Source organism: Lissotriton vulgaris, chromosome 7, assembly GCF_964263255.1.
Source record: "Lissotriton vulgaris chromosome 7, aLisVul1.2, whole genome shotgun sequence".
Taxonomy (NCBI): domain Eukaryota; kingdom Metazoa; phylum Chordata; class Amphibia; order Caudata; family Salamandridae; genus Lissotriton; species Lissotriton vulgaris.
The window spans coordinates 1571460045-1571485573 of NC_141695.1; the positions used below are offsets into that span (position 1 = coordinate 1571460045).

At 40.2% G+C, this 25529-nt stretch overlaps 1 protein-coding gene across 1 annotated transcript; it reads right to left on the reverse strand.

Annotated features, from left to right (window-relative positions):
• Window positions 1-376: 376 nt before the first annotated feature.
• LOC147706017 (protein-glutamine gamma-glutamyltransferase E-like) lies at window positions 377-25529 on the reverse strand. Its single transcript, XM_086932480.1, has 5 exons — window positions 25394-25529; window positions 20396-20703; window positions 17937-18097; window positions 10628-10761; window positions 377-4537 (listed from the first exon to the last, which is right to left on the reverse strand). The coding sequence occupies exons 2-5, from the start codon at window positions 20652-20654 to the stop codon at window positions 4342-4344; spliced, it is 750 nt and encodes a 249-aa protein (XP_086788606.1). The 5' UTR covers window positions 20655-20703; window positions 25394-25529; the 3' UTR covers window positions 377-4341.

The window sequence follows — 25529 nt, forward strand, 5'->3', positions numbered from 1 at the left end:
CCTCATTATCAGTGTTTAGGACCCCCTGACAAAGGGCTTAGCCCCCACCCCACAAAAGACTCCTTTAGGATAACAAAATGAGCATTCAGTATAATAAGTGGCCTTGAAAGTCTTTCGTGTAAGCATACTTTTTTGTTTTTTATTATGTGGATTCATGGTTGCAAATGGAGATTGCCAGACGAAGGGTTTCAACTCCATCCAAGTCGAGGGCCAAGTCACCCAAACGAGCTTCCACACACTGAGGTAATACCAAGGAATTCACATATGCATAAGAAAAACCATAAACTCAGCAAAAACAGAAGGATAACATATTTACCCAATATTAGGGTCTACCTGATGCACAGAAGACAACTACTTTAAAGCACACTCAGAACTCTTTAGTGTTTGCCAACTTATTGTTTTTATTTTAATTTTTACAATACAACCAATACCAGCAATGAATATATTATATATTTTAATGTGCATTTAGTAGTGTTTTCAGCTAGGTTACAAGGGGAATAGTCAGATAAGATTAAAGAAACCATCATTAAGTTATTAAAAGCCACACATTTCTTTTGGAACTCTTACTGTCATTAATTGACTGGGGAAACAAATAAATGAAGGGGGAGTGCCTGAATTAGTCTCAGTTACTGGTAATTATTCTGCGGCACATTCAAATCCATCAGATTTCACTCACTAAGCTACTCCAATCAGGGACATGCAAATCATCCTTGACTTGCAGGAACAGGAAGAGTCCAGCCTGAATTGTAGGCCAGGTCCACTCCAGGTGACCGCACACGAATAGTGGTTTTCTTTGCTGAAGCACAGTTTCAATGTTCTGGAATATTATACAAATTCGGGCACCACTTTTCAAAATCCTTGGTTTACAAGCATATCAATATTTTTTAACACTTTTACGACATAGACAAATGCAATATTTCTACTAGGGGATGGAAGAAATGTAACAGCCCCTCAATTCTAGCTGAATGTAAAATAAAGCACCCGTTGCAAAATGAGAAGTGAGAACGTCAGTGAGCGCATTTTTTGGAATTACCCTAAAGTGACTCGTCAAGCAGATTTGCTGATGCTGAAATATAAGTTATGGGGTACAATTATTGTGACGTGTGTGTTATTATTAGGGCATATGAAAACTGACACTTTTGATTGGTGATAAGAAATGTATGATTGGATAAAGATGGAAGAAACCTCCACTGAATACAGATGCTATCAAAGACCTCACTGTCAGCCTATTGTACAAGGAGAGTAATAGGAACATAAATGAAATGTAATACCCATGGTGATGTCATTGGATATATTTCTATGACGCGCAAATTATTTTATAGGTTTAATATGTAAGACACTATGAATTAACGTGATGTATCTACACTCGTAATGTTTTCACTGCAGATACATTCTGTTGTAAAAAGTGTTCTTTTTGCATTTCTAATGCATTTTTAACCCAAATGAAAACACAATTGAATTGAATTCAATTTTCATGGAAGGCTTTTCAAATTTGTCATTGGTTTTACAGATGTTCATGCTGGGAATTTCTATAGTCATTATGTCTTAACTAATACCATACTAATATGTTCTGGATTATTTTTTTCGTCCAACCACCTGACAGCTCTCCTTAAGTTTTCTCATGTATGGAAGGATATCATTGGAGATGCCATCCAGAGGTATCAGAAAACTAGGTTAAAGTGCTTTTGTATTGTGTCTTAGGGTGACAGAAATTATAAGGCAGTTGATAGCATCACCTATGGATGTTTCGGTCTGTAAAGGCTGCTGTACACCTTTTAATAATCACTGAGCCACTCCTATTTAGAGGAAACCAATTAGTGGAGTTTCCTGGGTGAAATGACATATCTGCTGGGGCTAGGGCATGAAACAGAGGAAATATATGCTTGTTCTGATTGGAAGAGGTATATCGGCATGGGGAGATCAGAGGGGCCTCTGTGAAGGGATATGCATGCTAGCAGTAACAGAGCACCCTCTAATGAATAATGGGGCAGATGTATCAAGAAACCATTTTGCACTTCTCTAATAGCGATTGTTAAGGAATCGCTATTTGAGAAGTGCAAAATGGTATGTATGTAGAATTTCGCTATTTTTTAGCGATTCCTTACAATTCCTTAATTGCGATTAGCAAATTGCTAATCGCAATTAAGGAATAATTTTCCCATTCATTTCTATGGGCCAGGAGGCCCATAGGAATGATTGTGCAGTACTTCTCAAAATGCGAATTCGCAATTTGCTAATCGCAATTTGAGAATTATTTCAAGGGTGCAGGGGTGTCTCAAAGACACCCTGCTGCACCCCTCAAATCTACATGTGTGTGCATGTGGCACACATACATGCCCTATGGGCATGTATGAGTGTCACATGCCACCCTTACAAATGCCAATTAGGGCATTTTTGTAAAAAATCGCAATTTACCACCAACTACAAGTTGATGGTAAAATGCGATTTTTTTACACAAATTCGCACACCAAAAATGTGTCATACATATCATTTAAGGAATCGCAAAATTTGCGATTCCTTAAATGCTATGCAAAAGAAGGAATCGCAAATAATTGCGATTAAATAAATTGCGATTATTTCATACATGTGGAATATCGTAAAACGGCCGTTTGCGAGTCGCAAAGGCCGAAAATCTGCGATTTTCAGCCTTTGCGAGTCGCAAAAGCCTTGATACATCTGGCCCAATATCTTCTAATTTTATGTTTTATGGGACATAATGAGGTATAAAGTATAAATGAGGTATAAAGAGGGCTAATTATGCTTTGCACATGTGCAGGAATACAACATAAATTCAGTCAGGCATTTGTTGGTAGTAGTGGGATTGTCTTTTGTTGGGTGGTACTATGCCATCACTGATGCAGTATCACTGCATATTACTCTGGGGTTTTACTACAAAGCACAACATGTGAAAAAATATACACTAACTGAATTACCACATCTTTTTTCAATATCTAAAATAAATAGGGCTCAAGAGGCGAATCGTATCTTCCTGTCAATCACAATGATTGACAGGAAGATAAGATTCTCTTGGGCAAAATCTCTTGCCAGATATGTGGGCAGCCTCCTCAGATGGCAATGTGTCATTGCCATTCAGTGTCAGGTTAGGGATGTTTACAATTTCGAGTCCACTATGATAATTGCTGAGGGAATGTGGAAATACCTACGCCACCCTAGGGAACCATGGGGCATATTATCAAGGAGGTTTATCTCTGCTTTTTTGGCTTTAAAAGCCAAGAAAGCGGAGATAAAATGATCTCCCTATTACCTAGCTGTCGCTAACACCAGTTAGCGACAGCTAGTAGGAGATAGCGACCATCTTGGGCCCCGCTTTGCATGTCAGTGATATTTATCACTAATGACATGCAAAGTGGGCGTGCCAAGATGTTAGCGACTGGAAACAGTCGCTAACATCGCTATCTCCTATTACCAACTTTTGGAGATATTCGCGCTAAGCGCGAATATCTCCAAAAGCTAACACCTGCCCTGATCAGTTCTTAGCCATGTTCTCCAATGGGAGGTGGATAACATGGCTAAGAGCATTAGCTCGGTAATGCATGAATATCGCTGACTTTTCAGCGATATTCATGCATTGCGGCGATTTTTATCCCATTTGCGATAAACCTTGGTAATACCAAGGTTTATTTGCGGTAAAAATCGCTGCAGCTCAGCGGTAAATTTTTGTCTCTAACCAAGCAATAGCGATAATTATCGTTATTGCTTGGTAATATGCCCCAATTGTCTCATGTTTATATTTTGCAATAACACATGTTAATGTTTTGATTTTAATGTGGAGCTGCAGGTATGAGGCATTTCTAGCAAACTAATGTTAGTATTTTATGTTTTGTGAGGAGCTCAAATACATCAGTCATGGGCACGACCATTAACAAAAAGGCTGAAAAGTTGTCATTATATGTGATGAGCTTCTCCACAGCCATAAATGAAACAGGGGCCTTTATTCAAGCTGGCCTGTAATTCCGGATTCGACCAGTAACAGTAGATAATGGCTGATACTGGAACAAGAAAACTTGTGAAATCAAGGTGGGAATGGTGAATAACCTATCGCACTCTGTGTGGAAACATGAGTTAACTCATAATGGACCAGTATTTCTGAATACCTGTGGTATAGGCACTTCTGGGTGTTGGAATGTAATGGGAGACTTCTAAACCAGATACATTGACAATGAGTATGCAAGAGTTTAAGAGTTTTCTGAGATTTCAACATTCATCTTGAATTGAGTAGTAATTTTTATCCCAAGAAAGTGAGAGTAAAGTTTTGCTTCAGAGACATAAGCATTTCCATCCTTTTGATCCAGTAAAAGAAGACTGCTTGAAGTATAGGAATCACTTCTTGGATGCTGGGGCGGGAGCTGCATTTGGGCAATCATTGGGATTGGGAGCCACATCAACGGCCTGGCATGCTTTGATATTGGAAAACTTGCTGCACGTGAAGTCGACAACCAAATGCCGTTGGCCTGCTCTATTGGGGGTGATTTTGATTGGTATTTTTAAGGTCTCACCAGACTTCACAGTTCCAACCCTGCAATAAAAAATATAGAAGTTATGGTTAATATGTTACCTTTGAAAGATACAACAGTGAGTGCTTGTTTCTGAGAGTAAATATAGAAAACCGCTTTTTTCACAGTACAAGTCCCCTGAATGCACAGCAAAGTAATCAAAAACAAAGAATCCCAAGGATTATAGTTAAAGTTTGGTTGCATAGTTAGCTGATCTTCAGTGCCGAAGCAGCAATGCACACCAGGAAGTGGTGTGGAATCCTCACTAGGATCTAAAGCCATTGCTTGTTCTGACCAACAACCAGAAAATATTCAAGCTTGCAAGTCTTGCAGCCAATTCACCAAGCAAACCTACACCCAAATTCAGGTCCATGTTCATGACAACATCCATCTTGTTATGTAAATAATATCTGTGTTACTCCCTTATTGTATCCCGAAGAAGGCCATCCCAAAATTGTGGATGAGGATTTATTAACATGAGATTCTAACTTCGTTTTATGCTTCACATCTTGTATCATCAAATAGACCCATTGGAGCAAGCAGCAGATATGGATGGGTTGGTCATTCCAACAAACCCATCTTGCTCCTCTGATGGGGTTTCACTTACTGTTAAATTCTTCAGTTCCTATGATTTAAGGGGTGTGATAAAGCTGTTCCTCGTGTTAACCCAGAGCCTCTGTAAAGGCAGGAACTTGTACAAATGATATTTTCTTTATTGAAGTTCATAAATAATCAGTCACTCAATCAATTAATAGCATTTATACAGTGCACCACTGCTTCAGGAGAAGCGTCCTGGCGCTCAAAGCCAAGTGACTAAGAGTAACTCTGGTCTGTCAAATCTAGATTTGGCCAAAGTGCCAGGTTTTTAATTCTTTGTTGAAACAGTGCACTGACTCAGTCATGCGGAGGATAGTTGAACAGGGCTCCTAAAGTTTATCACTCAGGACTGAGACAGATCTGCTACCCTGATGGACTTTGCAAAACCTTGGATTGCACATACATTGATGTGGGTTTGATCTCAGCAATCTCTCCTGTTGGTACCGACCCAGTCTATTTCCCAAATATCAAGGGCTCTGAATGACAAGGTTAGAGCCCTTAACTTGATTCTTTTTGACACCGCTAACCAATGTAGCAGCTTAAGATGTGAAGAGATATGATGGCAAAAAGGGACCCTTCGGATTAGTCTTGCGGCCACATTCTGTATAATCTGTAACCCGAGGATCAGGAAGGTGGAGAGACCCATATAAAGGATGTTTACGTAATCCAAACATGATGTCACTAAGGCATGGCATAAAGGTTTTTGGGGTTCAGCCAAGAGTAGGCGTATCAACTTCCTGACTGACCTGAGCTTCAGGAAGCAGATCGAAGTAATATGCCTGCTCTGGTGAAGGAGAGCTGGGAGTCAAACAGTATTCCCACATTTCTGGCCGATGAAGCCAGTTCCGAGGGTGGATTCAATTTGGTTGGTCAGCAAAGGTTAGCAGAGGGGGGACCTTGTGGTTGAAGAAAATAACCTCCTTTTCATCTGTATTCAACTTTAACAAGTTTTAATCCATCCATTTGACTTTGTCTTTTAGGCAGACTTTCAACTTGACAAAGGCTGCTTCTATGTGTTCTCAAAATGTGAACACCAATTGAGTGTTATATGCATAGGATACTACCTTCACTCCCCAGGATTCAATGAGGGTAGCCAGGTGGGCCAAGTAGAGGTTGAAAGATAGAGGACTAGGAACGGAGCCCTGAAGCACCCCACTGACCAGGAGTTTGGAAGAGGAGGAAAAAGATTAGAGGAAAAAACCGCTGAAAGCGCTCTTCCAGGAATGATCATATCCAGGAAAGAACTGTGTCCTGGAAGCCAAAACGCCTCAACCTATTCTGCAGGGTGGCGTATGCCACCATATTGAATGCTGCTGACAAGTCTATAATACCATCATAGCAGCGGAGTCAAACATGCATATGAGAATTAAGAGAAAATAATTTTTAAAAATCCCCAAAAATCCATCATGTGAGCTCATGACCAGATGTTGAAGTTAGGAATCACGGCCTTCTGCATTCGACCATCTTTTTGAGCACCGGCTGAGCCATTCTTTAAGAAGTGACCTTCGTGTCTAGCAATTGTGTCATCATATGAACTAGAAACAGGGCTTATAATGTTTGAGGAAGATAGTCAGCTGCACGTATCTTTCTGGGGAAATCCCAGTATTGTTGTGAAGAAGTAAGCAACTCTTTTGTCAACTGTCCCATCAGCAAGCACTCTAAATTTCCAATGGCCTTTCTAAGGCAAGTTTAGATGGATTTGTAATTCGTATGTGTTATAAATAATAGGAAAGGTTTTCTAGCATCAGCCAATTTTACCTTGATCCCTCGTTCTAATTGGGTTCAAATTGGGTGATACAGGCTTTCTGTTTCTGTCATACACACTGATCCGGGAGCAGTGACCAATACTGTTCCCAATGTCCACCCGACCTCCAGGCAATTCAATACTAAGTTTGTCTTAACCTACTTCCTAGCCACTCTCACATTGGAACCTTAACATTTCTGCAACTTCCCAAATTAGGAATCACCTCTTCCTGCCTTCCTACGCCACATTCACATTTACCAACTCACCATTTTGTATCTGGCAGTTTGCGTTAAGAGCTAGAAGATGTTCACATTTAATCTAGCAGAGATAGTCTCCTTTCTTGTACAACAATAACTTCTAAAGGTTTGTCCTGATATTGCAACTTTTGTTTGTAGCAAAAAATCTTGTGACATTTAATTATTTAAGCCTATTTGGGCCAGTCTCCATAGCTGCAGGTGCAGAGGCTTTTCTATGGCAGGTTTCTGTTTTCCGTGACATGCACATTTTTGTGCCATTATGAAAGAGTGCCATCTCAAGCAAATATTCATGTTTACTTACACTGCATCTCAAAGGGAAATATGTGTTATTTGTGGGACAGATGAGTATACCACTATATTTTAAGAATCAGTGATTTCCTTGATAGATTTATAAAACTAACCCTAAAAACTGGTTGCTTAAGATTGAAGGCATTGGTCTGAGAAATTCCTCCTTGTAAATTTACATAAGGTGTCTTTTCTTTCTCTTTGAGTGACAAATTATATCAACTCTGATTGCCGGCTTTCTCTAGAATATCAGTTTCACGTGGTGGGCAGAAACAAATCGCACACAATTAACTCCTACAACTACCCATTTGGGCATATATTAGCTTTATGCATATGACTTCATGTTCCTGTGGTGCAGCAGTGTATGAAATGAGTAACTTGACACCACAGAACCTGCATTGAAGTACCTACAAATCTAATATTGAAGCACTTGATCAAGCAACAGAAGATTTAAGAAGGAAACAGAACACACTTAATTACTGATGTCTGAGTAATTGCTTTGATTTTAAACAATTGCTGGTATTCTTGAATAATGTAATGAGGGATGAGTGAAAGCCAAATTGTAAATCAGTAGACTATTTCCCAAAGACGCAGAGTGTTCTGCATATTATGTGTTGCACCCAGGAACCAGTGTAGAATTAGACCAACCACTGGTTTTACCCATTCTTGCCCATGGAGAAAGGAACAGGTATGTGGCAACTGGCCTGCGTCTGTTTCTTCTGTTTTCCATTTTCATACCCCTTCATTGGTCATTGCTATGACCAATAAGTAGGCCATATAAACATGTCGCTGCTGCCTTAGTTTTGCGGTGTGTGTGGGTGACACTCAGATATCATTCTCAGAATATCATCTGATATAAACTTTCTGTTCTAAATATCGCCTGCAAAAATATTGTCCTATCAGAGTTGATAATAGAAAATCTACATCCAGTGGTGAGACATTTCTGTAAACAATATTTAGGACACATTATTTATGTCAAAAGATATTTTATTGTAACATAGTCTTACATACCACTGCTTGTGGGGTGCATTTGTAGAAAAGCAAATGCAAAATACCTTTGTGGCACAGGCAGGAGGATTAGAGAGGAATGGTGAACAGTGTCCATTTATTTACCTAAATTTGATAGAAAATCTCTTCTCTCCTCTCACTGATAGAACTGTCTCGATGGGTCATGGATATACTAAAATGCATAGATGGCATTGTATCTCAGCTGGTTGAGAAAATCCACTGAAAAAAGTACTAAAAAGGTACGACATAGTGTCTGCCTTTTTAATACCTTAACAACATTAAATTGGCTCCTGATGATGACCTTTATTAGCTAATATTGCAGCATTTGGAGTATTAAACCATCTATATGTCAACATGTTTTCTCTCTACCTAATCCGTCTGGTGATTTTTCTTTGATGGCACTCTTTTTCTCGAAAGCTTGAAAGAGATATTTGCCAACAGCTATAATCTTGATCGGTAATGTATGTTTTTGATCTGCTTTTCTTACGTATACTCGATCAAAGGAAGCATATATTTAGGCATGTCTTAGAGCTAGTGCCCTATCTAGGCCTTAGGCCGCCACAGGCGGCCCCTGCATTTACCGATTGAAGAGCGGGGTGAGGCTGCCAATTCTTGCGGCCAACACGGCTGCAGGCTAGAGCAGCGAGAGGGGGGGCCGGCCGCCGTTCCAAAACTAGTGCCGCCGGGGGGGTCTGCCCCCACTGCCTCCCCCTAGCTAAACCAATTGCCTAGAGCCATTGCCTGGAGTTAGCTTTAACTTTGTTGTCAGTTTCATATAATTTAATATATTCATTACTTAAAAGTCACATATATATATATATATATACTTAAGTGGAGTTAACTTCTTCAGGTTTTTCAGGTATCAATAATTTGAAGCAAGGGAGTTTTTCTTGCCAAAAGAAACCATAGGATCTACTATCGGTCATTAAAACTAAAAGGAGTTCCTAAACTTGTTCTAAATACTCCTGCCTGCTAGGAATCAGTTGCAATCTATTTAACTTATATGAATTATATGAAATTAGTGCTTTTTTTGTACAATTAAATTGTCTTTATTGCAAATGTATGCCTATCATGTGTAGATGGCAGCATATTTTCTTTTTTTCTTTTTGTCATATGCTTGCAATAAAATAAAAAATTCCACCAGATATCTATGCTGGGACATATTAGCTTTGCCAATGATTCCTTAGTTGGTGGCCTAGTATTAAGTGGTTGGCCAGTTTTTTCCACAACCAAAGATACAATCCTGATGAATGCATTTTAAATATTAGAATGATAGAACACATGTTTTGAAGAGCAGCAATGGCCTTTTTCTTTATTTTATGTTAGCATTCCAGAATCGCTGAAAGCCATTTAGGATAGTAAATAAAAAAGAAAACTATGGCAAACACACTACATTAGCATTCAACTTTTAAAAGCAAGACTTCTTGACTCAACCAGTATTAGCAGAATCTAATTTTTCTTAGTCTCTGCTATGTGTACAGCCAAAGCAGAATATCTTTTAACCAATTGAAATTTGGATGCAGTTTTGTTAGAGCCCATTCTTTGGTACATTCCCTGAATCCTTGAGCATTTGAACTGATCAAGGAATAAAGTGACTGCAGTTGCAACCATGATAACTTCTCAGGTATACCATGTATGGAAATCAGATCTTAGGGTTGGAAGCAAATGGGGAGGCAACCTGAGTTGACTATTTGCAAAACCATTTTACTATTTATGCCACTCTGCTTGATCTTCTATGCAGATATTTTAAACACAATAATTGGTCATACTTGGAGCTCAATTGGAAGGCGGCGGAGTTCTGTAAATAAATGACCTATAAAGCACCGCCTATTGCAAAATGTCCGTGCTCTGCAGTTATAAAACTAAACTATTGGGAAATATGTGTTAAAGAATCTGCCTTCAATAAGGAATTTGCATCTTGAGAAGAGCAAACGGTCATGAGTCAAGTGATCATCTTTGCTTGAGCAGGCTGACAGAGTGCTCCATGGCGTTAAATCTTCACTTCTGAGATATCACACTATCTATAGGCCACAAGTTTGAATGTCGACAAGGCCAATCCAATCTCTCATCCATCTGAGGTTGATGAACTGAGTATCATTAAATTAGGAAACAATGGCACTTGTTATTTACTGTGTTTGGAAATGGAAGAAGTGTGGTATAAAACAACATTTTTTTTAATCAACAATAGGGTGGGGCATCAGAAGCATCCCCCTTCTACTTACTTTATGGTCAAGACCTCTTTAATAAGGCCGCTGCCCTCTGCAGTCAGTACACCGTCAGTAACCTCCTTATGGAGTGGATTGGTGAAGGAAATCTCCACAGTTGACTCCTTGTTCACCATGAGGGGTTCCGATACCTGGCGAGAGCAAAAAACAATGGATTAAATATTTCCTTTATTCTGATTGGATCTTTTCTTGCTGTCTATTCACCTAGAAACTAGGAACATTTGATCGGATTGGACATCTGTTACTTCATTGCTTTTATCCCAATATACTTGTAGGGGGGCTTTGTGTCACACTTCATAAATGTGATTTAAATGCAGCCACAGGTTCAAGGTCAGAACTGCCATTCATATATGTAGGTGGTATTCACTTAAAATTCAATTAAAATATTTGCATAAAGCAAATACAGAGCATTCTCAATCTTGGTTATGTGATCATTTCCAAAATTGCTTCCAACAGCATACCAAAAGAATTCCCTTCTTCCCATTCATCCACAGCCCCAACAGTCACCAGGGACATGATTTGGGTGGTTTTCTGAAGCAGTACAGAACGGTACCACCTTCATAATCATATCTGTTATAAAAGGGGAAGGCACAGGTAATATTAAAGTAGTAGTGAAGACACAGTAGTATTTTAAAGTTAAAAAAAATCCAGATACTATTTTGTGCATAAGATGGTTTCAATTTCTTTTTTTTCTACATTTGTTTATTTTTTATTTTTTGAGACACGTATATAACTTTTGCAGCAAGACACATTTAGAGCGACATATTAATAGAACATTGATTACCTAGGTTACATCAGTTATATTACACTCTAATAACTACCATTGTATTGTTATTAGTTTTTTTTTAAAGTGATCTCACCATGGCCCCAGTTAAATATTGTATTTCTTAAGACATCTGCGTGATTGTACACTGACTTCTACATGATAGCTCAGCAGATACTTCATCTAAGTCATTCTGCAATTGGACTAGGTGTTTTTAAGCACCAATGGCGGGATATATCTCATCTCATGGCATGGCTTCAATTTCAAGGCACAAGTCCCAAGATGTACTTCCCTCTTCACACATTTAAATTTAGCTCGACCAGAAACACTTTGAAAGTTCGACTTTCCAAACTTTAAAATAAATTTGTTTTAAAACATCAACTTGTGTTTCTAAAGGAAACCCTCTATATAAACTATTTGAGCAAACCACTTTGCATTTCAAATAAGTCCTGCTCTCTATTACTTGCACGTGAACTATGTATCGAAGGCAGGCATGGGGGTCTATAGAATTGGGAGGTTTGATGTTATGCAAATCAGGTAAGAGAGAAAAGCAAACAATATAATGTTTTAAAAGTACTGGTGAAAGTAATCTATGTGCAAATTAAGAATGCTACGGTAAAGACCAGTGTAACAACTAGAGCCAAAACATCATAGCCACAACTTCTTCATATGTCATAGGTTAAAATATAATGCAGACCCCCAAATGAAGAATACCAGGATGTTGACAACATGGCATTAAACCTAACCCCGACCATAACCCAAAATCTATTGTCAACCAAATACTTTCCCATTGCCCACCCCTTTTCACTTACACTACGCTAATCATTTCACTAACCACTACAGCTCCATTAACCCTTATCCTTTCTCTAACCACACCTTCCAACTCTAATCTTATCCTTTTTGTATCTAGTACTTTATCCCTATTTCCAAACATCATATCAATTTAAAATATCCTCATAGTCCACTGTCGAGAGCTATACATAATTTGAAGGCCTAAAACTAAGCTATAGGTCTGAGACACAGAAGACGGCATACAAAAAGAGAGAGGGTTTTACCAACTAGTATAATCTGAGGCAGAAGGGTTATAAAGCTATTGGAGCATGCCATTCAATGAGGGTAAAATAAACAGAAATACAAGCACTGAAATATTGGAGCCGCAGGCCTAAACCAGCAATTACTGGCCTACTGCCCCTCAGTGAATCTCCCAACATTCCAATGTTCTAATTAAGTTTACTTGACAAATGATGTGCTTTGCTTTGAAGTTCTTTTTTCTCCATGATTACCTTTCTACATTAAGTATCTGGTTTGAGGATTTGTCTCGGCTGCATGCCGTTATTATCTATTATTATTATAGATCCAGCTAGTTTTGATCTGATCACTCTTTTTCCTGCAGTCACCAAGTTAAAAAAAAATTGTGTTGCTGATAACTTGGTAATTCTTTGGAATCAAGCCATCTTCCAGATAATGCCTCAGTTAATTTCAGGCCCTGCCATAGCACAGAGTCAGCTTCTCTCGCAGTGCAGGGTGACATTTAAGGGAGCTATGTAAGATATTGCATAACTGTTGTAATTCTGCTCGACCTTGCAAAAGACTTTACCATGGTGAACCATAACATTGTTAGTTCCCACTTGGCTGAATGCAGTGTCAATGAGGAGGCTCTAAAACAGTTCAGATCTTTTTGTCTGGAGAGATCTCAGAGGGATACCATAGATAAATGGACTACAGTAAACACCAGAGTTTCTTAGGGCTCCACAATTTCCCCATGTTCTTTAATATGAATAGCAGACCTTTTTTGGTTGTAATTAGGAGCTCACTATATTTTAATTCTGATGACAATCAGATTATTTTTAAGGTAGCTAAAGCTTAGCAATTTATTGTTTCGTTATCTGAATATATCAATGATATCTGTAGATGGATTGTTTCTAGTTGGCATGAGATCAAACTAGATAAGAATGAGGTGCTGGACAACAATGTCAACCCATAACAGCTGGTACATCCACCTAATGACATTGACACCCACCCTAATATAAAAATGGTGGTCAAAAAATTTTGAGTCAATTTTGATGCTATCTTAAAATTGAAATCTCAAATATCTTCTGTTACATCAACCTACCGCATGAGCATGTGTGATCATCATTTCTTGCATAGGCATAGGTTTATTCTTCCCCTAATATCGATGGACACTGGGAGAAACTTAGTTTGGGCATTAATTGGATCTCACCCAGATTATTGCAACTCCTCATATGTTGAAGTGTGTAAATAGCAGGCTGTGCAAAATCAAGAGTCCCGAGCCATTATTCAAACTCCATGGTTCGCCTCGGCACTGACTTACCATATCAGATGATGATTTAATGTGTTGTATTTTACGCTTTTATGATCTTTTAATGAGAAATCAAATAAAGCTTACTTGACTGGATTTCACTTAAATTTTGTAAACGGTTGTTTTCAAACCTATGCACATTGTACATAAATGCCACCACAGAGATGGCCTCCTGGTCTGGAAATCACACATTAAATTGTAAGAGCCTGCCCTGATACTTAGCTCTTTGAATTTCAATCTACGGCTGTCCCACAGAGCCAGACATTATTTGTTGGTGGAAAGTTCTTCTCTTACTTGGCAGGCCGACATTATTATCATTATTATTCAATTTGTAATGCGCGCAACTAACCTTAGAGTGTTTCCCTGCACAGGATAGTGCACAGATCCACTGCAATAAGCTAAAATAGCCAGGTTTTTAGACCATTACGAATTACAATTCCTTAAAGCGGAGGGGAGAGAGTTCCACAGTTTAGGGCCCAGATATGGAAAGCAGCTGCCTTTCATGCAGGTTAAATGAAACCTTAGTACAGAGAGCAGAGTTTCATTTGAAGATCTTAGGGAACCAGCCAGCCAGCTCGGCTGGTATGGAATAACCAGTTTCTGAATGAAGAGAGGTCCTAAGCCATGTTTGGCTTTGAACATAAAGCACAATGCTTTAAACTCAATGCACTTAATTATCATCAGCCAATGCAATTCCTGAAGCAGATGGGAGACTGAGGCAGATTTTGGTAAGCGGAAGAGCAGCCTAGCCGCAGCATTTTGCACCCCCTGTAGGTGCTGAACCAGAGTCTTGTCAGCGTCTAGGTACAGCACGTTACAATAGTACAGTCTGGATGTGATCAGGACACGGGTGGCCATTCTTTGTGCTGCTTTAGGGATCTGCCATACAATTTTTTTCGGCTATTAGAGAACTGTGTACAAAGTAGCAGTGACTCTAGCCACTTGAGATTTCATGAAGAGTTTATCATCCATGAGAACGCCCAGATTTTTCATCAAAGGAGACGGGTGGGTAGGGTTCCACGGGACTCTGGCCAGCGTCTAGAACCCTGTAGAGAGGCGTTCCTACCCAAGATCATGACCTCTATCTTATCCTTATTAGGCTTGAGGGAGTTCGAGTTCATCCGTATAAACATTTTGCTCAAGCTCAGGTTAAGAAGAAAGAAAGTAAGCTGAGTATCGTCAGCATAAGAAAAAAGTCCAAAACTCTCCACGAGGTCTGTCAACGGATGCACATAGATTTTAAATGGAAGGGGGCTCAAAGCAGAGCCCTGTGGAACTCCTGAGGTCAGGGCTTGTGGCTTACAGCACACATTGGCTGAAAAGACCTGAACTAGACAGTCTTTTAAGAAGGATGCAAGCCATCTCAGTGCTGAATCTTCCAGACCCAGTGCCTCCACTTTAGCTAACAAGATTGAATAGGATAAAATGTAGAAAATCGCACTAAAATCCAATAAAATGAGTGCGGCACTGCTGCCGCCATCTAGGTGTTCTATTACATGATCAGTGACACCCAAAGGGCGGACTCTGTGCTGTGTTCAGCCCTGAAGCTGGGTTGCGAGTGATGGAGAGATATTTGGGCCTCAACAAACGCGCAAAGCTGGGCATTCAAGTGTTTCTCCAGAATTCTGGAGATGACTGGTAGCAGAGAGATGGGATGAAGGTTTGAAAGATGTGAGGGATCTAAGTGGGCCCTTTTTAGAAGTGGAAGGACCGTAGCATGCTTCCATCTCTGAGTCACAGACCCTTTTATCAATGAAAAGTTGAGAAGCTCAGATATCGTAGTAAGTAGGGCCGTGTCCACTAATTTAAAATCAGCTTTCTGGCCTGTCTTGTTGTAGGAATAAGCGTAATAGCGCTCTCTTTAGTCTTTAACTTACTTTTATTACTCATGCCCTACACATAGCTCCTAAAGACATCCAGGTACACAAGCACTCAATATATTTCCATAACAGAACTTCATGGCATCATCGTTTTCATGCAATGCCAGTGACTGTACCCCAAAATATAATGAGTTCTTTTGGCATTCCTTCTGCCATTCTCACCAACTGGAAGGAGGCATTTTATGGAGCCTATAGGGCCTCTGTGGCAAAGCACGCAATCAAGCCGAGGAGTCATTTACCACGCACCTGTGCTCATATCTCACCTTCACCGGAAAACTCTTTCTGCCCCAAAGTACTCAAGTATGAGATTTAACTTTTCTTAGCAGACAATGTGGAAACTGATGGACAGGAATTGATTAAATAATATGCCTGAATGTACTTTTCCATGTTGAAAACTACAGACTGATTGCATTTTAGTGCCCAAAGTCTCATGTCCCACTGAGAGCCATGATTTACCACCACTTCATCTTCTCTTCAACTCACCCTGGACTTTTTCTTGAACTAGAATCAATTTTCTAAAAAGCCTGCTTCTGAGATGATGTAGCCCTGTGCCGCAGTTGCTGGACACTGCCCGACGTTATGCGCTGTGCCACTTTTATGCGTATGCAGGAAAAAATAGTTGGGGGGTTTGTTACTGGTGGGAAAGAGTGAACCCCTAAAAATGCAATAATCATACAAAGATCTACTGCTACTCAGTAAATACATATTTTTTATACCACAGGTTTACAGTTCATTGCATAACGGTTTTTCATGAATCAGACTTATTTTTCGAAGCCGGTATGTTACCAAATTCCACGTAATGGCTGGCACTAGCTAGCCACTGTCTTACTTTTTCCCAGTTGAAGCCTACTGGCATCTGTTCCATGATATTTGATCCCAGTGGGTTAACTTTCTTGTAACATCCTGCTGAGGGCTGTTGTTTCAACTTTCCTTCACTGTGTCCAGGGGTATGGAGTTTGTTATATTTGATTGAGAAACACAGTTTTCCTATTACAATACTAAGGGTTGAGAGACAATAAATCGATTTTTCTCATTGCACACAGGTCTGTCATTGCACTTTAGTGAATCAACAGACAGTTTTCCTATGACTATCAAAGAAAGGTAGAAAGGGCTAGAAGATAACACCCCTGGCTTGTCTGTTGGTCCCCCATCGAGTTATACTTTCTTTCTCTGATCCCAGGGATCTTGAAGGCAGAGGGAGAAACAAAAATGAACAGAGCTCTACAAATCCCTTTAACAATCTGTAGTAATAATTTCTTGTTATTCAGCTAGCTGCTCAAAATGAAAAAAGATGTTGGCCAACTCAGCAATAGCGTCAAACGTTCTATTGGTACAAGAAGTCAGTTCCACTATTCCTGACATTTTGGTGAATTGACATCCAGGGTTTTCCCATTTCCACACCACAGTATGCAGTTGTATATATGTCAGATTATTGAGCACAGAACTATCATCCTAGAAAATTATTAAGGACAAAATAACGAGTACCAAAATATTGTCGCAGTATGTACATATGGGTAAATACAGATTACAATTCTTACCTACACATCCACTTAGCTTGAAGATATATTTGTTGTGAAGATTGATTTAAGTTGAGTTAAATTTACAGTAAACAGATGCTTACCTTCATATAAATACCTACTCTATTTTATGGTGTTGACATTTAACGCACAAAAGGTGATGGGAGAATGCTTGTAATAAGTCTAACCACTGTCAATCGCTCGGGATAGAAGTCCAACCCATTGTCCTTTTCCCTACCATGCCATCTCAGATTAGACCCAACCATTTGCAAAGCAGTCTTGACCCTGCTCAGTTTGAACAGTCCAGCCCGAAGTGCCAAGCGAGGTCCTTTCTGACCCGGAAATCGAGTCTTTGGGCCCTATTTACAAAGGTAAACAGAGACAAAAGTCTACCTTTATGAATTTCAGTATTCACAAAGGGCATTTACGAGTAGTGAAGTTAGACTTTTGTGTCAGTTAAACTTACGTTTTGGTCTTAAATTAGGACTTTTGGTCTCAGTTAAAGTTAAGAATAAAACCTAAGTCTAACTTCACTACTCTTAAATGCCCTTTGTGAATATCAAAAGTCGTAAAGTTAGACTTTCATCTCAGTTTACCTTTGTGAATCGGGCCCTTTGTGTATTTGACATTTAGGCCACAATATTTCCGTAGGATAACATTTTATCCATGACACTTAATGCTACACAAAGAGGCAGCGCATTCACACAGTTACTTGGAATCCGAGCACCACAAAATCATCAGTTATGTATGCATTATAGAACTTAAGATATCGTCTCGCTGCTACCAACGATTCATGAGTGACCCCTTAAAGGCCAACTTGACTTACCATTATCTTCAATTTGGGGTTCTCCAAAAGGATGTTTCTCTCCACGACCACATAATCTTTGGTCTGCTCACACAGACACACAGCCCGGACTTGGATCATGTTTTCTGCATGCAAGCGATCTTCATACTGGCTGTAAGGAATGGTGAAAGGAATCTCTTTCGCTGTGGAAGGAAAAATATGCAGAACACTCAATAAGCATTTGTCGCCTTTGATAAGAAGTTTTACTCTTTATTTTATTTATTTATTTATGCAATTTTATATAGCGCGGACTTTACCCGAAGAACTCTCTGTTTTCAGATTCGCCAGGCAAAGAAAGGGAATTTACAACGTGACTGATTTGCTGAAAAAGCTTTGTGCAAGAGGGCACAAGTGTACAGAGCGAAAAGCAGCAAATAAAAACATAGCGCATGCAGGGGAACAGATATTTTTTATTTTAGTGAGCATTTATTAATATTTGTACTCGTATGTAAAGCACCTTCCTTCAAGAGGATAAGAGAGGCAGCTCTGGTGACTCAGTAATGAATGCACCCCCTGGAGGCATCTGTGGCTTTCCCAGATGTCAGAGGTTCCAGGGCTTGCTGGTGGTTCTACTGTGCAGAAGTGGCTAACAATAACAATCATTAAGAAATGACCTGCAGAGTCAGGAATTCTACATGCAATTCCACCAGTTACTCCTCTTTTCCACCCAGTTTCATCCAGTCATGTGATGTCCACATGAACCATGAGGTTACTTTGGGTCTTGTATTTTTGATTGCCCTATCGAGCTGTTCATAATCAGAACAGGACTGGATTCTATTGAAGTTCAAAAATAATTTGTTTTCTAATGTTCCTGAAGAGCCCTATGAGGTTTCCTCCATTACTTCATCCTATTGATTGCCCTCAGGTTCTCTTTTCTAAGCCTGTTTCTCCTCTTTCCCAATGCACTCTTGGCTGCTGTTTGTTCTTACGTTGTTTATGCACATTTTTAAGTTGATGACACTATAATCAACATTTCGTTTTCTTCCTTTCCGGATACCGTACAATGACATCTGTCAATTTGCAAGACTCTAACCAAATCTTGAATATGTGATTGTTCTTCTTATTTACTTTAAACCAGCCAAGAGTGAAATCCTCTTATTTACTGCTTCTTTTTAGGCTTCACTGTGTCTTCTACAGGTATCCTGGCTTTTGAGCAAATGGGATTTTGTGCCGAATTGGGATTCCAAGTTGTGCAAATATTACTACACCTAGGTTTTTGCCACATACAATTTTTGCCTAGCGATATCTTTTGGTTCAGATAATGTATATGAACATTGGCGGCTCCTCTATAGGGGCATTTGGGCGCCTCCCCCAGCTTTCTCGCAGTGAGAGAAGGCAGAAACATAAATGGTAATAATTACCATCTGTTTCTGCTTTCTCGCCCGGCGAGAAAGCTGAAGTTCCTGGTTAGTAATGGGTGGTGTTTTTCTCGAGGGCAGGGGGGAGTGGCTTGCCCACTTTTGTTCCTACTGACTGTTTGGGCAGCCTGAGGCCACCCAAACCGTCAGTATGAACAACAGTGGGAAAGCCACTCCCCCCTGCTCTCGAGAAATACCGCCCACTCTCCCTGTTCTCTCTGTATGCTGCATCATACAGAGAGAAAATTACCTGGGTGGGGCAGCGGCCCCACAAATCACAACACTGCCATTGCAGCATTGTGACTGGTGGAGGGGAGGGAGGCTGCCTGCTGCCTTCCTAATGACGAGCGCTGAAGAATTCAAAAAGCCGGACGGCGGGAGTCGGGAGTCTCGGGACTTGAGGAAAAGCGGGACGGTAAGTTTAACTTTTATTTTATATATGAGACAACAATGGAGGTGGGCACTCCCAGAGAACTTTATAGTTTAGTAATGAGGCGTAATCTGTTTCCTCGTAGACATCATCTTCCATTAAAGTACATCCAAGTTCATTGGTATGAGCAACAGCCAACGCGTTTCGTTCATTTAACTGAACTTCGTCAGGGCGAGATCAGTTCAAATGTGGAGTATATCTGTCAGCGTATCAATACACAGCCAAGGCCTCCATGATAAGGGCCAGTATTAATATGTGCCTGTGGTAGCGATCTCCAAGTCACGGTATTCCAAGAGGTCTTGGAATACCGCAACGTGGAGATCACTACCACAGGCACATACGCTGACAGATATACTCCACATTTGGACTGATCTCGACATGGCGTATGGGACACCTGCTACATTTGTAATGGAGCATCTCACCTGCAAAACTCTGGATATAGCCCTATGCACCTTATTTAGAAGTTGACAGATGTGATAATTAGTCAAAATATGTGAAATATCCTGTCCACTGTATCACATGTGCCATACAATGCACTTCTAATATGCCGGACAGGACATCTGCCGTGTTTCTAATGGATTATCCCACCCTCCAGTAACCTAATAGTGCCGTAAAACAAAAAAATATTTACAAAGCTCCTTAAACAGTATTACCTTCTGTTGGGCCGAGTTGAACGGTGTGGGAATCCTTTAAAAGTTCATGCATAGGTTTCCTGTTGTACAAGATAGCATTGGCAGAGATGTTCACTGGTATAGTTTTGGTGTCAGTTTTTAGGTTTGTGAGAATCAATTTGAAGTTGACATCATGGCCCACTTCAGAACCACCAGCCAGCTTGAACTTCCCAGCGTAGCAAGCCTTTTTGTCTTGTGCTCGAGAGGATCGCGTCCCATCGTCTCTTGATGTGGTCTCCATTGATGTTAGGTTCACAGGCGTTTTCAAGTACTACTAGTGGTTCGAACAGCTAGAATAAAATCAAAGTAAACAATAGTTTTCATTGAAGCTTCAATAAAATGCACTTGCCTACCTAAAACAATGTACATTTAGTGATATGTAAGACTAGGAACATTCACAGTTGCCAAACATGCATTATTGCATATATCTCTTAATAGAATGTTACATAAACAACATGTTGAATTGAAAGGTGAGCGAATGCAGAGTTCTTTTATTCTCTAGCTGTCTTTCCATAATTACAAACATACAATTGTGTCAGCTTCCATTCGAAGTAGAAAACAAATCACCATTTTGAAGTGAAAGAGCGGTTATTAGAAATATAGTGGGGATGTATGGCAACGCGATCATTTTACATCGTGTTTTTTACAACGCAAGTTGTTACAACGACTTGCATTGGAGGGCGCTGGATTGAGGATTAATAGGATTTTCTTTTCCAACTCCAGCCCACGTAACAGTAGGGAAGGTGTTGCAAAAGAAAATCACACTATTCCTTAACCTAGAGCGCCATCCAGCGCAAGTCATTGTAATGACTTGCGTTGTAATGGCTGCTTTGAAAAGGTCCTGCGGTGTAAACACTGTGTTGTAAATGACGTTTCCCATATAGGGGTGGTGCTTTTCATGTGTAAACTCTCTTTAAAATTGAAATTGTGATGGTGTAACTTGCAGCCAACTGATGCCCTTTTTAATGACTTATGCCTTCCTTTGCCCTTTTGTCCCCTAAATCTGAGATTCTCCTGCAAACACTTAGGGGCAGATTTACAAGCCCCTTGCGCCTCATTTACGCCACCGTAGCGTCATGGTGCGGGGTACTTACAAAGTGACGCATCTGGGAGATGCATCATGTTGTAAAGCCCTGCGCCAGAAGAAGGCGTTCCGGCGCAGGAACGCCTCCTAAAAGTGGCTGAGTGAAATCTACAAGATTTCGCTCAGTCACTTTTAGGCCCTTGCTGCGTCAAAACCCTGCGCCTGCCTAAAGCAGGTGTAAGTTTTTGCCCCATGGTGCACCGCATTGTAAATGCGGCGCATCCATGATGTCGGAGCTGTGGCATACAATAACTGGCACATATGCAGGGATGGGTCAGTTATTGTAAATATGCCCCTTAGAGAGGGGAGTAGCGTGAGATGAGGCACCCCCACCACTACCTGCAGTTAGGTGGATGGCAAGCAAGTGTGGCCTTGTGCTTAGCCTAAAAATCTTCAGGGAGAACCCCAAGAGTTTTTAAACTGTCTAAGTACTACACCCAGCCCGAAAACCAGCCCAGTGAGCATCTCATTGTTCTTACTCATTCTGTAGAGATTAGTAATTGGTTGTAAATTGGCCAAATCTTCGACACCAACATTTCATTTTTATGCTTTGAGCAGAGTCAGCATTAGTTGTCTCACCAGCCTCAAAAAATGAATAAATAACAATTTAAAAAATAAATACCTAATTATATGCAAACATAACGGGCTTTGGATCAGCCGTCTTCCTCCATAAGTCTGTTCAATTCATGGTCTGCTTCGTCCCACCATGTTATACATTATGGGGCAATTAGTCAGCCCCCTTCATACACTGTCTCTCTTGCACTATGATGACAGCATTTTACCTGATCACGTTTGCATATCAGACTAAAAAGAAGAGCACTTCAGTGCCAGGGATTGTGAGCCAATATTTTTATTTAGCAATGGTTTGTGCTTTCCATTGTTTTATCTTTTTGATTTTTTAGCCATCTTTATTTGTTCAAACTATATCTTCAGGTTACAGTAACTTAAAGTAAATAGTACGTTTTCTTTACACAAATAAGAATCGCATTTTCTTGTGATGTGTGTTAAAAGTGCAAAGGATATTTATATCTGTTCTAATTAAACTTGCTTATTAAGAAGTAATAGTAATGGTCAATTAAAATTATTTGTGATTGATTTTTTTGACTATGTTATTGTAGGTATGTGACTGCCACATGTAGGGAACAGCATGCTATCGTTGTTTTTTGTTTCTTTTGATTTTTGTTTCTGTTGCTTGTAATTAAAAGAAAAGGCACACCAGCTTGCCAAGACTAGACCATTGGCTTTTCAATTGCTTGTTTCAACTGTGACATCACTTGAACTGTCTTAATATTTCTGGGAGAACCCTGACTCAATAGTAGAGTGACCAGGTGATGCTAATAAAGGAAGACATATCTGACAATGAGATTGGGGCAGCATGGCTGGGAACAGGCCATCAAAGTTACACTGAAGCCGCTACTGATGGCAGCTCATTAACATATACTCAAAGACCTATTATTGGTAGGGGAGGGACGAGGTGCAATTGACAGGATGGAGCTGTACTAACTATTCAGCTGAGAAAACTTGCGCGGAGTGGAGAAGTGTGGCTCAATGGTTAGAGCGGCAGACCACGATGCAGAGGTCTGGCCTGGGACCAGGGTTCAATTCCTGCCACGGCGGGTCTTGGGATCAATTTCCTCGAACCTGATAATTCTCGCCTCGGTGCCTATTCTAATCATGGGTCCCACTCTGCAACTCTGGGCAATAGCTTGCTTAATCTCCACAACGGCCCCAACAGCGCTGGGATGCCTGGCTTCACCTTGGGGTGCCCAGGAGTGGGCATTTCACAGGGAAAAGCCAGGAAGGGTTCCACAGCGGTATGCGTACAGCGCCAAGACGCCTCAGGGTATGAGTGCGCTATACAAGTACAAATTCATTTCATTTCAAAACAACTGGCTTTATCCAGCCCTCCAGCTGTTCAATAGGACGAGAAGGAGATTTTCAAAGAAATAGATCTATGTGTCTTGGGTTCAATTTGCTGCTTTAGATGAATTGTTTGGTTACTTTGCTAAGGGCTATGTAGCCACAATCCTAGAAGAATTTTTACTGGAATATGGCATTCCTACCTATAGCTGAGGTGGATTATCAGTAGCAAAGACTAATCAAAACTATTTGGAACAATTGAATAGACCTTTCCTTTAGACATACACAGTATACTCTCCTGATGGGATCAGTTCTAACTGGGGCTGATGGCTACATATCTAATGTGACTATTTCCTCATGCTTGTGTGTGTTGCCTGAATTAGCAGGAGAGGAGGAAGCAGGAAGGGAACTGGCAAATTAGAAATAGAATGACTTTAGGTTAGGAAGCTTATGCTTATGTATGAGTCACAGCATAGCTGCCACTTCGAGTGACATAGTATTTCAAGGTCATGTGTTGAATTTCCACGTCTTGCTGTCCATGTTCTTGAAGAATGTCCCTTGGGTGGCATCCACCATTAGACACAATTTTGTGGGCTAGCCCTACGACTTCCTTCAGAGTAAGCCGGATCCTTTTTTTCGGTTCCCAGTTATTGTAGAGGTTGCCCATCCTTAAACACCCCACATCAGCCAGTACTCTGTGATTGTCAATCTGTCACCATGAAGTGCGGGACCAACCGTATTATTCCTTTGTAATGCATTGGATAAAATTAATATTTAGGGGTGTCTCAGCACTTGACTAATCATGTTTTGGGCAAGCTTAGGGTAACGTGAAACCTGTCTTCTCCAAATAATAATAACTTGAGCAAACTTGTTTGGCACAGAATCCCCGATACCCTCTATTCCACAGCCTATATTTTGCAATTTTATGTGCCTGTCCTCCAATCAGTTGGTATAGACTTCAATCTCCATCCAGCACCATCTACACAATCTACCCAAATGTGCAGGACCCCTCTGAGGTTAATTATTTCTAATGCTGAGACCGTTGATGACGTCACTTCACTTGACATCATCATCGTCATCAAAGTGAGCCAAAGGGAAATCCCATTTCGTAAGTGGTCCTGATGTTGCACCTGTCCCCATCAGAAAAGCAACATTTATGTGAACATATAATATTTTTTCTCTTGGTTTACAAAGCATGAACAATTATGCTACGTCTGTTGATTTTCCAGAAACTCTGTGTCTGCCTACCGTAATATGATGTTTTTCCAAAATAACATTTTAAAACCTGTTCTTCTTGAAATATTGTACAATGATTTTGTCATTGTTCACTTATATTTAATATAATATTGTTGTGACATCATTAAACACATCCACACATGTCAACATTTGAGACCAGAAACGAGGGATATATGCGTACAATATGGAAAGAATTTACATTAAATTGCATAACAGCGGACGGCATTTTAAGTCAGCTAAAGGTAAATTAAAGACATAAGTTTCTCTGAGAACACGATGAATCTCACAACTAAATCGGGAGTATTGGCATATATGAACAACATAACTCACAATTTTTGCAGTTCAAACAAGGATATTTTACATATCATCAAAAAAGTATGTTCTATCTCTTTTATTGAAACATTTGGGACCCAATGTACTGATAAGAAGGGGAAAAAACATTAAAATGCAGCCAGTTTTATATGTCAAAATAGAGATCAAGCCTCACAAAGGGGGCCCTAAGTATACTCAAGCACATTCATCTTGCATTCACATGTCGCCCGATATATCATGTGTGACAATGTACCCCATTCCTTGCATTGCAGCCGCACTGATCACTTGCTGGAATCCCTGGTTGAAAATTGAATTGAAGGAGACCGGGCATATCTCAATATTGTGCCTCGAATGGCACAGGTACAATAGGCACTTCCCTATTGTACGCTTCTAGGTTCAGGATAGAGTTGGATTCAAACCAGCTTAGTCAATCATAGGAAAAAGCAGAGTATCAGAACAATAGTTAAAACAGGAAAGCAGAGACTTACCTCAATTCTCTGTTCTCGCTGGGAGGCAGACGGATGAGTGATCCAGTGCGTCCATCCTCGTTTTATTTTCTACACTGTAAACACACCCAATGTGACGTGCAGCTATGCTGTCAGGATTCCAGGGCTCTTGATCACT